At 37.0% G+C, this 15627-nt stretch overlaps 1 protein-coding gene across 4 annotated transcripts in view; it reads right to left on the reverse strand.

Moving 5' to 3' along the window:
• LOC150095599 (trafficking protein particle complex subunit 13) overlaps positions 1–15627 on the reverse strand; it is a 200329-nt gene that overhangs the window by 180642 nt on the left and 4060 nt on the right. For all 4 annotated transcript variants that reach the window (XR_016550085.1, XR_016550084.1, XR_016550086.1 and 1 more), the window contains exon 2: positions 4050–4218. Coding sequence is in view for 1 of the 4 variants with exons in the window: in XM_090410598.1 (XP_090266724.1) it covers positions 4050–4218 (169 nt within the window). In the remaining 3 variants the exon portion in view is untranslated. The remainder of the gene's footprint in view (positions 1–4049; positions 4219–15627) is intronic.

A 15627-nucleotide genomic window follows, 5' to 3' on the forward strand; every position in this document is an offset into this window, starting at 1 on the left:
TATGCAAGAGCCATTGTCAATACTGTGTTATGGCATGGAAACTGGATGCTCTCTCTATATGGGAGACATGCCTAAGAGTCTATCTCTTCCCACAGTATACTGGCCTGCTTTATTTTTTTTTTTACTTTACCTCTGAAATATTAACATGACAGTAAACCAACATAAATACAGAGTCACTGCAGTTACAATAAAAAACAAACCTTAAAAAATTTACAAAAAAAAAAAAAAAAACTGTTCCACATTCACTTTACCAACATTTGTGATATAAACACCCACTTAAATGCTCCCCACCAAATATGGATTGTGCTACTTTTGATCAACAGCCTATATTCTAGCCTTTACCATTGGACAGAAGCCATGGAAAAATTCAAGACACTCATGTGGTCACACTTGACATTTCAAAAGAATTTGATTGGGTTTGGCACAGCGCCTACTTAGCAAACTGCTAAGTAGGCCCTATTCCAGCAAGGCTTGCTACTATATCACTCTCTCCAAGTAAAAGATCTGCTAATCTCACCCTCCTTATATAACTTCTAAGGATGATCCCTCATTCTTTCATTCTCTCCATCCAAACTATGAACAATCTCATCATCATCATCAAATTCCTGCCATATACCCTCAAGGGGTGTACAGGATATGATAGTACTACATGAAAAAAATTACATCATTATTAATTTCCTATCTACAATTTTCCTCCAAATCAGTCTGTTACTTGTCAAGACTCCAACCTTATCAGATCTTATATTTCTATCGTCTAAGGCACTTTGTACCGTATCAATCCACCTATATCTTGGTCTTCCTCTGGGTCGTTTTGCTGCCAACCTGGCAGAGAACACTTGTTTTGCTAATCTTTCCTCACCCATTCTGTTTAAGTGACCATACCACCTGGGATTAGCTCTGCTAATGCATTCCTGGATGCTGACAATGTCAAGTTCTTTCCTAATATCCTCGTTTTTAATATGATATTGCCATTGATGCCATCTGTTCATGCCTATAATCTTTCTCAGGACTCTCATATCTGTGGTCTCTAGTCTTTGGTCAAGTGTTTTACTTCTGACCCAGCTCTCGGATCCATAAGTTAAAACTGGTTTGAACACTGTCTTATATACAACTAATTTAGTGTTCCGACTAATTTCTCTCTTATTCCATATGAAATTATTCAATTGACTTCCCACCATACCAGCTTTGCTGATTCTGTTGTCTATTTCTATATTTAATTTACCATCTTCAGTAAAAATTGTGCCTAAATAGCTGAAATGTTTTACTTGTTCCACAGGTTCTCCATTCACAACACAGTTGACATTTTCAATGATTCTGCCTATTTTCATTGTCTTTGTCTTTTTATTGCTGACCTTCATACCATATCTGTTACAACAGCTATTCAATTTAGTCAGAGAAACTTGCAGACCTGTAGCAGATGATTTATTTAGAAGTATAACATCATCCGCATAAAGCAAAGAGCTGACATTAACATTTCCAATTTTGATATCATGTTTAATACCGCTTTCCTTCATAATGTGATCCATATAGATAATGAATAACAGAGGGGATAATGTACATCCTTGTCTCACACCAGATTTAACATTAAACCATCTTCCTGTACTTCCTTCAATTCAATTCTTACAACTCAAATAAAGACTAAGTATTGCTTGATATAATGCCCCATTGACACCATATAACTGCAGCGTATTGAATAGCTTCTCTCTTGGCACCTTGTCATATGCCTTTTCCAGATCGACAAAACTTAAATACAGATCTTTGTTATATTCCCATGCTTTCTCGACTATTTGTCGTAAAGTGAAGATCTGATCCTGACAGCCTCTATTTGGCCTGAATCCAGCTTGTTCTTCACCAAGCTTTTCTTCCACAATTCTTCTCAACCGTTTCTCAAGTATACTTGCATAGATCTTGCCAGGAACACTCAGTAGAGAAATACCTCTGTAATTCTCACGTGCAGTTTTATTTCACTTTTTATATATGGGTACTATGAGAGCTCTACTCCAATCATCGGGAATTCGTCCCTCTGTCCAGGCTTTCTGAACTACGCAGTGCAGCCACTGTAAGACTCTTATACCACCATACTTCAGCATTTCTGGTCGAATATCATCTACTCATGCTGCCTTTCCACATTTCAAGCCTTTGATGGCTTTTTCTACTTCAAGTATGGATATGTATTCCTGACTGCATGCCTGGTCAGTGTTTTTTACCACTGTGCTGTCATCACTGCTTGTTTCATTTAGCAGTTTTTCAAAGTAATTACTCCATAATTCAAGGATATCTTTTTCTCCGCTTTCATGTCAACTTTATCATCTCTAATTCCTTTTACAGCACTCTTTCCTCCATTCTTAAGCTTCTTCAACAACCTCCAGAATATTTTGCCACCTTCTTGATATTTATTTTCTATATTCTTGCCAAAGTCCTCCCATGACTTTTGTTTAGCTAGTTTTACACAGTGTTTAGCATTCTTACATTTGTCTCTATATTCTCTAAGAGCACAAGCTGACTTATTTGCCAGGAACATTTGGTATGCTTTCTTCTTTTCCTTCACTGCCTCTCTAACTCCTGGTGTGTTCACCAGGGAGTTCTGATTTTTTTATCCTTACAGACAACCTCACCACATGCCTCTCTGGCAGAATCAATCAATGTTTTCTTCAGAGTTTGCCAGTGAATCGCCAAGGTTTGATTCCTGTTCTCAAACTCTTTCATTTTTTCTTCAATAATTTTTGTGTATTTAAGTCTACAGTTCGCATCTGAGAGCTGCTCAACTTTTATTCGCTTTAAAACTTTCTTACATGTTATTCTTTTCAATGTGAAATTCAATTTTTTCAATATACTTAGTAGCATATGTATATTTCATCATCATCAAAATATAGAATGAACAATCTCTGCTGTATTAATTCAGTAGAAATACCTTACCAACTAATAAATTTCTATCTCCTATTTTCTCTCTTTATCTATTTAGCTATGCAGGTGACATTTCCTCAATCTGTCCTCATATCCTGCAAGTAAAAGACCTAATGCTCTTGTAACTTTTCTCTAGGGACTTCCAAAAATCTCTTTGCTGTAATGAAAACCAGTTGACCAAATTGGTGCAGAGCAATTCAGTTGCAGCCTGATAAAGGCTCTATTACAGTGGAACAATAACTTCATGTTTACATGTCAACATTCTCCTCACCACTGTCATAGTCTCTGGTGTCCTCACAATTCTCAAATTCAGCTGTTCCTAAATCTCACAGATCATTGTCTTCTATCATCATCCCATGCTCTTGCCATGTCTGGTATCTCTTCCACACTCTCTCCTGCTAATCAAATACACAGCATCCCATCATTGCCTTCAAAATCTTCCAAATTAAAATAATAATAATATAAATTACAGTTTTAGTAATAAAACTGTAAAACTTATCCATCTGCCTACAAAGACAACCTCATCAATGTAAAATTTTTCTGGATGGCTACATTATCTTCACCTCCTCACAGCTCTACTCAACTTATAGTGCCATCTGTAAACAACTGCATCTGCCATTAAGCCTCACAATATCATTAAGATGTTAGTTAAACAATAATGGTCTGAAAACAAACTCCTCTGCTATACCATTAGTTACACCTGCTAAAAGAGAAGGCAAGATGTATGTGATATATTAGTAAATAATTAATTTTTAATGAACTAGTATAGTGCTTATCAAAAAAACCTAAAAGCAGTTTCAGATAATTTAAAATTAACATGTATGGAACAATATGTAAAAAGAAAAATCAACAAAAAAATACAATATATATATATATATATGTATATATAAAAATGAGGGATAATACTTTGCCCACCCATAGCATGAAATTTTCAAGAGTGGGAACCATACAAGAAAAAATAAATAAAATAGAAGAGATGGGAATCATGATGGAAGGACAACAATTTACTGTTAATTGTGGCCAATTGTGCATATTAGGGTACTATATGATAAAGAAGTAGGATTTCTAATGTTCTGTGCAAGCAGTATTTATATATGTGTATGCATACATGTGTGTGTGTGGCAAGTCATACAAAGTATTATTACCCAAAACTCTGAGGAAGCATTAACAAATTTCCCATCATGAATTGTTCTAAACCTAAAGGAGATCCAATATCATTCTTTAATTCATTATTCAGTATATCTCCTGGAAGATCCCAAGGATCGCATTTCACTGGAAGAGTTGTATATAGTGATGGTCTGCTAAGTCGCATAACTAAATAAAGGAAAGAGAAAATAATTAACTTTTTGTTATTTTCAATGTACAAACTGCAAGAAATATACAAAACAATAATTTATAATTTTTCATTACATTTCATCTTCATAATTTTAAAATTATGTCCAGTATTATATGTTTGGTATTGTTGTTGAGGTTATAGCCTTTCAGCTGTTTAGCTATATATATGCCACCATCTAAGGAAATGACTATGAGCAAGGTGGTTTCCTATTGCCTTTCTTGCTGTACTATATCCTATGACTGTAGCCTGTGTGTTCATGAGGTCGGTTTGTCTGCTTGCAGAATGAAAAACCCCAGATAAACTGGTGGAAAAAACCCTGCTATCTATGCCCAAGACCGGCTAACTTGGCTATGGCTGAGGAAGATCCTTAAGCTCCTCATGCTGCTGAGGGGGAATCGAACCTAGGACACTCCTTCCCCAGGAATATGGTTGCAAAGCACAAAGCCACTAGGCTAACCATGCAGACATGCTTGGTATTAAGAATAATCAAAATACAAATTAACTAAAGAGTAAAAGTTACTAGTATGGTCTAACTACATATCAATATGCTATAAATATATGCATATGCACGAAAATGTAAGTTGAATACAAAAAAAACTCTAGGAATGAGGATGAATTTTCTTTTTCATCCAAAGTCAAAAGTCATAAGGAAACCCCAGCCGGTTTCAACCTATCATGGACAGTTTAAATTGTAATGTAAAATGAGCTATGTAAAATAAAAATAAAAATAAAAAAAAATTGTATATTTCTCACAATGCACATGTACAGCAGCAAACAATTTGATATAAAGTCATCTGCCTCCATATGCAAGTATCTTAGTTGCAAAGATGCTTTGTGTGCAAATTTTGTTTGCTCAGAATAGTCAGTGACATGAATGCCTCTACCACATATTATCAAAAATTAAAAATGAAAGCATATTAAATAAGTATGGAAATGATCAGAGATAATCATAAATATATTTCATAATAGCATTCTTATGTAGTGATATTATTTAATGACAATTTAATCTATAGCTGTTTTGGGCATATGTACTATACACAATTCTGATTTGCCTAAGTTTGCCACTAAAAGTGGACTAATAAACTAAAACTAATGATGACAAAACAAATTTTTGCCAAGAAGTATCTTTTCTTTACATCTCTTAGATAACTGGGACAAGAATTTCACAGTCTTCCACAAACAAGAGCCTGTAGCTCAGTCAGTATAGATTAAGCCCTTTGGTCAGAAAGACCTGGGTTCGATTCCCATCAGTGACATGAAGAACCTTTATTTGGTCTCTTTCAACTAAAGGTGAGTTAGCTGGTCTCATACGGAGGTAGAGGGTTTTTTCACCTGGAAACTCAGGTTTTTCGTCTCTCAGAACAGGCAAACCAGCCCCGTGAACACACGTGGATTATAGTCATGAATACGTCCCAATCATATGCCGGTCCTGAGCCCGGATAAAAACTGGAGGGGTTGGGGAAAGCAATGGTGAACTACCCTGTAAAAACCTCACCACAAATACTTTGTGGGCAATGCCTACAAAGTCAGCTATGGTCAGAAATGACTGAAATGGAAAATCAGAATTAGATTCACACAAATATACAAGTAGCACGGTCATGAAGGAGTCCAAGGACTCATCATGGGATAGGGTCCTTGGACTCCTTGGTGGTGTCGCATAATAGAAATAAGTATAAGAACAAATTCCTAAAATCAGTGCTGCAAAAATCAGAGGGTATTGTTATTGACCCACAATTTCATAATCTTATGAAAATCAGTTATTTCAGTGATTTCTTAAATGACAGTGAAAAGGCATTTTAATTTTTAAAAAAAATATTTTTAAATATTTCAGGCAAGGAGGGTGACTTGATTGGAAAGGGTAGCAAAGATGCAGTATGAGCAGTGGTTAGCCAATAAAGCTATTTAAAAAATAAATAAATAAAATAATAATAAAAAAAAAAACTAAGGGGTTCTTTTGATATGCAAACCAGCAGAAAAGAGAATGATTATGAAAGGATGAAAATGGCTGAAAAAATAAAGGTACATGGATAACTGCTGTGGAGGATACAGTTGAGATATTAAATGAGCAGTTCATAAAGGTATTTATGAACTAGTGAATGTGACATTATGCAGTTTGTAAGCAGTGGAAGCAGAGGAGGAAAGACTGACTGACTGTGAGTGAAGAAGATACATGAGGAATTCAGTAAACTTCATGTTAATAAGACTGTGGAAAGGCAAGATGGTACCACTTCATAAGGGAGGTGGAAGAACTAATACTTCAAATTATAGGCCAATCTGCACCAGGTGTTGTAAAAAAGAGTTAGAGAAGTTAGTAGGAACTAGAATCCAGAATTGGGTTGATAGCAGTGGTATTCTCTTTAATGGATGGCATGCATTTGCTAAAGGAAGGAAGGTCATGTTTTAGTAATCTGCTTATGCATTACAATAAGGTGATATGTGCCATGGACAAGGGAGATAGATACACAGTAGTATACTTAGATTTTACAAAGACTTTTAACAGATTGCCACGTGACAGGTTGATAGTCAAACTAGAATGGATGGGGCTGGATATTAGATTAGTGCACTGGATTGGAGATTTGCAGTCTGATAGGTATCCACAAGTGGTGGGGGGAGCTATATCAGAAAAGAGGAAAGTCACTGGAGGCGGTGTACTTCAAGGGTCTGTTTTAAGACCATTGCTGTTTAATCTACATGTTAATGATATTGTGGAAGGTTTCAAGGAATATTCAGTTGTTTGCTGATAATTCAAAGTTGGTAAGAACTATGAGAAGGAGAGTAGATGTTTCTTTACAAGACTTGAATAGACTGAGTGAATGGACACAGGAGTGAGGTTAATAGTTCAACATGTAAAGTATAAGGTTTTAAAATTTGGAAAACAAAGATAGGATGTAGAGTATATACTTGGTGGTGATATACCAAAGGAGGTGGAGGAAATGGGCAACCTGGGTGTAACGTTGGATAAGGATCTAAATTTAAAAGACACAGTAAAATTGCCAGGACAACACAATGAATTCTAACAATGATGCAGAGGATACTGACTTGTGAAAGAAAGAAGATTCTTGTTCCAATATATACAGTGGCATAGCTAGAGCTTTTGCTACCTCTCTCAATACACACACAAAAAAATACTACAAAAAGTCAAAACGACGTATAGTGAAATAAATTAAAACACTATGTTTATTTTTGAAGTAAAACTTTAATTCCAACACTCTAAAATTATTTTTCTTGCTTTTCTGTTAGTAAAATCATCGATGACACTGGCAAAGTCTATTTCATAGTAATGTAGGTTATTCTTAATCAATTTTAATTTAGAAAAAACTCCTCCCACAACTAGCAACACCTACAGCAATTATGAGGAAAATTTGCAGTAGTATTACAATATTTGGAACTGAGTTCTTGAGACTGTATTTTAGAATAAACTGCCATCCAGCTAAGCCACTGATTGTATAAGACCTTGATTAACCCACACATGGACTACTGTGCACAGATTTGGTCACCTGGTTTTCAAAATGGAAAAGAAATCACCTTAATCAATTTCCAGAGGAAATTGATTTTTCTAGTCTCTGGAATGTTGAGTATAAAGTAAAGTTGAAAAGATAAAATTTACAGTCTAGTGGATTATAAGTTGGTAAGGGTCTTCTTATCAGATTAATGCTGAAGAGATTTTTCACAGCATGATAAGAGATGGGAGGGAGAACACGAGGTCATCACCAGAAGCTGTATATGGACAGTGTGAACAAAGAAGTGAGAAGCAGGTGTTTTGCCATTAAAAGTGATGAATGACTGGAATGTATTGCCTGAGGTGTGGTATCTGCAGAAAATGTATTTAAAATATGGCATAATGAGCTGTGTGTATGATAGAGGGACCTACCACGATGAGTCCCCCGACTCCATGGAGGTCTGATGATGATAATAATAACAATAATAATTAAAAGTGAGAATACAGATATCTTATAGAAGATATGCTACAGGATATCTGTTATAACTTGCTCATCCTACTACTTTGTATGCCGTGTAAGTCATAACAGATCCACTTTCTACATTCATATTTTGATTTATTTCTAACTTAGTGCCTCTCTAGTATATTTGGAAGAAAACCAGGATGTGTATCCTTTAACTAGAAAAGAAGCAAGTTTAATTCTTATCATGACAAAAGTAATCTTTATAAGGACTTTTCAAATGAAGGTTAGCTGGTCTCATACAGGTTGCATACAGACTGTCTCTAAAGTTTGATTCTTGTTGACATCTGTTATGTTAAAAGTCATAGTGGTTTCTGAAATATTGCCTGACCCAACCAGGGCAATGTTGTAAAGTTGTCTTGAGTTGACTCCGATGGTAGACAGAAGAAGTTAAAGAAACAGTCCATGAAAAGAAGAAATCAGAAAAAAACAGAGAAAAATGTAGAAAAGCTATGTGTGAAAGTAGTTAAATGAAAGTCACAGGGATATTTATTATTATTATTATTATTACCCAAGCCCCCCATGCAGTCAAAGACTCATCTAGAAGGTCCTTTTATCATATACACAACTCATCATACCGTGCTTTAAACACACTCAAATTCTCTGCAGACACCACACGCTAAGGCAAGGCATTCCAATTATTCACAACTCTACATGAAAAAAACCTGCTTCTCACTTCCCTACTCACACCCTCTTTATGCAGTTTCCAGGGATGACCGGTGGTTCTCCCACTATTTTCTGTAGAACCTCTCCAGCATTGATCCTATAACAACCCCTTAATAATTTGTAGGTCTCTATCATATCTCCCCTCTTTCTCCTGTCCACCAGACTCTGCAAGCTGCATCTTCTCAATCTTTCCTCATACTCGACATCCCAGAGGTCAGAAACTACCTTAGTCAGTTACCTCTGGATCATTTCCAACATCTCTTCATCCTTCTGAAAACCAGGTGACCAAATCTGGACAGAATAGTCCATGTGTGGCCTAATGAAAGCCTTATACAACGGAACAAGAATCTCACTACTTCTACAAGTCAGTGTTCGCTGCATCATTCCCAGAAGTCTTTGTGTTGTCTTCACAATTTTGGCTATGTGTCCCCCTAAATTTCAGATCCTTATCAACTATCACCCGCAGATCTCTTATTTCCTCCACTTCCGACAATATATCCTCACCAAGCATAAATTCTGCATCCCATTTTTGCTTTACAAATTTTAGAACCTTACATTTTGCAACATTGCACTCACATCCCCATTCCCGTGCCCAATCACTCAATTTATTCAAGTCTTCTTGTAAGGTCACATCTTCAATACTCTTTATGGTTCGTCCCAACTTTGCATCATCTGCAAACAACTGAATATCTCCATCTAAATCTTCGCCAATATCATTAATATACAAGTTAAATAGTAATGGCCCTAAAACAGACCCCTGGGGCACTCCACTAGTGACTTTCCTTTTCCTGGATATCACACCCCCATACACAACTTGCTGATACCTATCAGATAGCCAGTCTCCAATCAAATATCCAACCCCATCCACTCTAGTTTGACTATCAATTTATCATGTGGTAATCTACCAAAAGCCTTTGCGAAATCTAAGTATATTACTGTGTATCCTTCTCTTCTGTCCATGGAAGCAGACACCTTATAGGTATTATTTCTGGGAAAATTCCAATGTTACTCCTCTTATAAATTATTATTTTTATGGCTACTGTAGCCTGTTTTTGTTTAGGAGTGCCCCTTATTTTAAATAAATTGGCTTTTTTACTCAAGAAATTTTTAGGGCATTATAAGTGTATTTTGAAGGAAAATATAGCAGAATAATTGAGGAAGAAAATTTTGTACACATCTTGTTTAGATGCTAGGATGACTTCATTCTCTACTTCTGCTGTTAGGCTATTAAAAGGGGGGGGAGGTGTGGGGGGAGTGTTTGACGCAAGGCAAGAAGAATAATTTTGAAAACCTGGGTTTTTCTAAAATAATATATATATTATTATACTTCAGGGCACTTCTTTGGGGTAGGGGAAGGGCTTTATGGGAAAACTGGAGTGGGAAAGAGCGTTAACAGGGTGCGAGACCAAAACGGCTCGCATCCCTTTAACGCTCTCCCCTGCTCCAGTTTTCCCATAAAACCCTTCCCCAAAGAAGCACCCTTAAGTATAATAATATATATATTATTTTAGAATAACCCAGGTTTTCAAAATTATTCTTCCTGCCTTGCATCAAACACTCCCCCCACGTCCCCCTTTTTTTTTAATGGCCTAAAGTCATCCTAGCATCTAAACAAGGTATGTACAAAATTTTCTTCCTCAATTGAAAGTTTATTTTTCACTTGGTTAGAATATAATAAATTTAGTTTAATCCTTTATCCAAGTGTGAGCAAACAAAGTTTGTGCCTGAAAATATCTTCAGGACTGGGGTAAGGTGGTGCAACACCAGGGCGACTCCTTGCAAAGGTGGAGCAAGCTACTATCATTCCTATCTCAGTATCTCCCATAATGCAAAACACATCTCCTTGCAGATATGTCTAATGTTATGCATTAAGGGAGGGGCCACTACCCAGACTAGTTTCGACCTTTATTGAGGTCTCTTCAGTGGGAGCCACGCCCAAGTGGAGATACCAGCCGGAAGCGTTAGCAAAGTCATCTCTACCTATAGGAGTTGCAAATGGTGTGCAACCTTTTTAATAAATTGCTCTGGATTTAGAGAAAGGCAGAGTAATTTACTAAAAGCTTGCACACCATTTGCAACTCCTATAGGTAGAGATGACTTTGCTAACGCTTCCGGCTGGTATCTCCACTTGGGCGTGGCTCCCACTGAAGAGACCTCAATAAAGGTCGAAACTAGTCTGGGTAGTGGCCCCTCCCTTAATGCATAACATTAGACATATCCGCAAGGAGATGTGTTTTGCATTATGGGAGATACTGAGATAGGAATGATAGTAGCTTGCTCCACCTTTGCAAGGAGTCGCCCTGGTGTTGCACCACCTTACCCCAGTCCTGAAGATACTTTCAGGCGCAAACTTTGTTTGCTCACACTTGGATAAAGGATTAAACTAAATTTATTATATTCTTCCTCAATTATTCTGCTATATTTTCCTTCAAAATACACTTATAATGCCCTAAAAATTTCTTGAGTAAAAAAGCAAATTTATTTAAAATAAGGGACACTCCTAAACCAAAACAGGCTATAATAGTCAAAAAATAGCAGTCACCTTATTGTAATAAGTAAGTAGATTACTAAAACATGACTTCCCTTTAGTAAATCCATGCTGTCCATGAAAGATAATACCATTGTTGTCAATTCTGGATCCTAGTTCTCACAAGCTTCTCCAACAACTTAACTATAACACCTGACACACAGATAGGCATATAGTTTGATGCTTGAGTTCTATCACTTCCTTTATGAAGTGGCACAATCTTGCCCTCCTTAGGAACTTGACCCAGTGCAAGACTCGTATTAAAAAAATATGTCAAGGCCGGCATCAACTCCCTGGCACATTCTTTCAGAATGCGTGGTGATATATACCTCTTCCATCATCAATTGCTCTCAATCTCTCCATGAAGTCACATTCACAAGATTGAAAGACCTTTATGAACTGTTCATTAAGTATCTCCACCACCTTCTGCAACAGCTGTCTTCATACCATTTTTTCCAATCAATGTCATCCTTCCATAATCATTCTCTCTTTTGCTCTGGCTACATATCAAAAAACTCCTTAGGATTCTTTTTGGCTTCATTAGCTAACTGCTATTCATACCTCTCTTTAACTACCCTCACCAACCAAGTCACTCGCCTTGCCAAGTCTTTGTAGTTCTCATGAAATTGGTTATTTCCACTTCTCTTATGCTGCCTCCATAATGCTCTTTTTTCTTTATATCGCATGCTTAATCTCTTTATTCATCCATTTGACACCTACCTTATTTAACCTTCTCACCCTTGGAATACATTTAGACGTTGCATCTACTAGATAGTTTTTGAAAACCCCCAGAGCTGCATTGATCTCTTTTCCAGCTAACTCCCTATTCCATGCTACACCTGCAAGCTGTCTCCTGAACACTTCATAGCCATCCCCCTTGTAGTTCCACAAATACCCTTTTCTTACAGAGGTCCTCATACTGCTGGCAACCACCCAGGTAATCACCTCATGGTCATTCTCACCAACTGGTAGGTGATTTGACACTTCATTTATAATTACATCCTCTGATGAGATGACCAAATCCAAGACCCTCAATCCTTGTGTGCCTTCTGTTACATACTGTCTGAGGTAGTTATCCCTCAAAAACTCAAGAAACTCATTTTCTTTACTTCCAGTTGCTATCTCATCATTCAGGTCTATATTGCCATAATTAAAATAGCCATAATGATCCCTCTTTTCTTATTTGCTTGGCTAATTTGATTATACATTTCATAGTCACTATCATCCACATTTCCTGGTCTATAACAACATCCAACCAAGTATTTCATTCCATTCACCTCTATCTCACACCATACTGCCTCAAAACCACTGGCACTATTTCCCTCTTGCATCTCTACTTTGTATGAACATAACTCTTTCTCTATGAATAGCACTCCCCCTCTCTTTTTACCCCTTCTATCCTCACGATTAGAGACCTTCGTCCATCTCTATTCCTGTCAGGATGTCATTCTCATCTAACCATGTCTCACTTATTCCAAATTCCTGGATCTACAGTTCCATTGATACCACTCATTCGATATGATCTCTCCATGCTCAACTGGGGCAATTTCCCTTTCTGCTTATTCATTTTAGAACCCTCTTCAATTCCAATTGTTTTTTCCTCTTGATCCCAGGTCACTCCATTCCTTTCCTGTCTACACATGCTCTCACATCCTCTTGGAGCATCCACCTTTCTCATGCTGTGTACTCCTGTCCACCCTGAGCCTCCCCATTTCCCTGTTCATCTTGCACACCCATTCTCTCATTTTCCATACTCATGCCACTTACTTCCTCATTCATAACCACCTCTTTAATCACCTACTCTCCTGCTCTTCCACATCACTTCCCACTTGATCTGATTCATTCTCTGTACTCACTTCTCTACCTTCCAGCAACAGTCTCTCCAAGTGACTCACACCACACCATTTTAAAATAATAAAGCTGATAAACACCAGGAATGTGAGACAGATTTTTGAATCATGCCAAACCAACTAAGGCTATGAGGCCATCACATTAGGTGATGTGTGCATATTATTCTGGCAGTTTTGTTTTGCAGGATAAAAAACTGAACATTCTGGGGGAAAAAAAAAACTGCTACCTCCATATCACACTACTTCACCTTTAATCGAAAATCTTTATAAAGATTCTTCATATCCTAGACAGGACTCACCTACTCAGGATGAAGATGGCAAATGTTTTTCAAGGCTACTAAAGAAAACATAGCAATGGAGAAAAGAATAGCACAAATAAGGAATCAAATGCTATAAACTTGATAAAAAAAGGTGATGTGAGCAAACGATAATTGTAGATAAAAGGATAAAGGATAAAAGAATAGTTGTTAGTTCAAGAAGATTACAAGTTTTAGTTACACTGATGGGCTACAGTGAAAGAAACTCATGGGTTTGGAGATGACGGTGAATATGGAATTGAAATTCATAGAATATATATACTGCAAAGTGAACTAAAAGAATAACGGAAGATTTTGAAAAACACACTGATAAGTAGGGATAAAGAAGTTACCGCTTCTTTATAAGCAGGATATGAAGAAGTAATGGAAACGTTCAGGGATAGGTGATCAAGATGGTGAAAGGTCTGTGGAATGATCCCTGTAAGGACAGATAGAATGTTTGTGGTCACAAAATTTGCTTCACAGGCAAAAAAAAAAGAGGAATAGGATTACAAAGGAGATTTTATACCTGGTCTTGCCTAAATACTGTTACAACTTCCATACAGCACCACACTGCCCACATAATTGTGAGTCTGGTTCCATTAGTGGCACTAATCTTGCATTTCTGTGAGAAAGGGGGTCACGTTGACACGTCCAGGTAGTCCAAAGACTCATCCAGGGAGGGCACCTACTCTACAACTCTGCCTCCACCCAATTCTCCAATTGCAATCATCATCTACACAATGCTATGTACCACAACTATAGCCAATCACAAGCATCCATACTCACTGCGGGATTCAGACCCACAGCCTTTTGGCTGGAGAGCTGATATGCTCTCCAGCCAAACCAGCTGGTCAACCAGGTTGGCATGAAGTAACTTCAAGAAGTGTAAGCAAACAAAGTTTATGCATGAGGTAACTTCATGACTGAGCAATTCATACAGAGAGGCTAATTACTTTACATCACTTGATTAAACCAAGAATATAATATCTTGGCATCTTTAATTTATAGTATAACCAAGTGGAAAAACTTTCACCATCTATCTCTAATCCAGAGCATTTTAGTAATAAGGTGACACCTTCAGGCTATTTGTATATGGAAATATGACTTCTGCATTACTTCAACCTTGGTATCACTTCTTGGTCTGGCTCCCACTGAGTAGTGACCCTTCCCATAATGCATAGCATTATACATATTCGTAAGGAGATGTGGCTTGCATTATGGAATGCTAAGTCAAATGATGTAAGGTCATTAGCCTATATATACAAGCTGCCCAGTCATGAAGTTACTTCACACACAAACTTTGTTTGCTAACACTTGGATAAAGGATTAAACCAAGAATATAATTTCTTGTCATCTTTAATTTATAGTATAACCAAGTGGAAAAAATTTTGAGAGCAATACAGTCTATATTTAAGTTGTCAGTCAGCAGTTATAATTGAAGGAAATACAGAAAATGGTTTGATATAAAATTAGGGAGCATCCACTTTTCTCAGTAAGACAGGGATGCACATTATATCCACTCATATCATCTATATCAGTGTTTCTCAACCTGTGTGTCCGCAGACCACAGGAGGTCCGCGGCGATGGGACAGGTGGTCCACAGGCAGACTTAAATTAATTAAATAAATATATTTTTTTAATTATCCAAACAAAACAAATTAAAATTGAATAAGTAAAAATTATTGAAATCAAATGGAGACCTAAAAAAAAAAACCAACAAATAGCATCAGAATGTTCAAAGGCAGAAGCAATAAAACTATATTGTTGATCACTTCACCCTTCTTTTATTATTCATCATTCTGCGGCTAAATTTGTAGCGGCAAAATGACGAATAATAAAAGAGGGGTGAAGTGAACAACAATATAGTTTTATTGCCATAGACAGTATGGCAAGATTTCTTAAACGCTAAAAAAGTGTCGCCCGAGGCAGACCCCTCACCCCCAGGTAAGCCTATGTAACCTAGTGGTCTGCAGAACTGTTTTAGGCATTTTACTGGCCCTTGGGATTAGAAAGGTTGAGAAACACTGATCTATATGGATCACATTACGAAAGAAAGTAGCATTAGGCCTAAAAAAATAAATGATGA

Source organism: Typopeltis vanoorti, chromosome 20, assembly GCF_054136105.1.
Source record: "Typopeltis vanoorti isolate ZY-2024b chromosome 20, IOZ_Tvanoo_1.0, whole genome shotgun sequence".
In the NCBI taxonomy this organism is placed as follows: domain Eukaryota; kingdom Metazoa; phylum Arthropoda; class Arachnida; order Uropygi; family Thelyphonidae; genus Typopeltis; species Typopeltis vanoorti.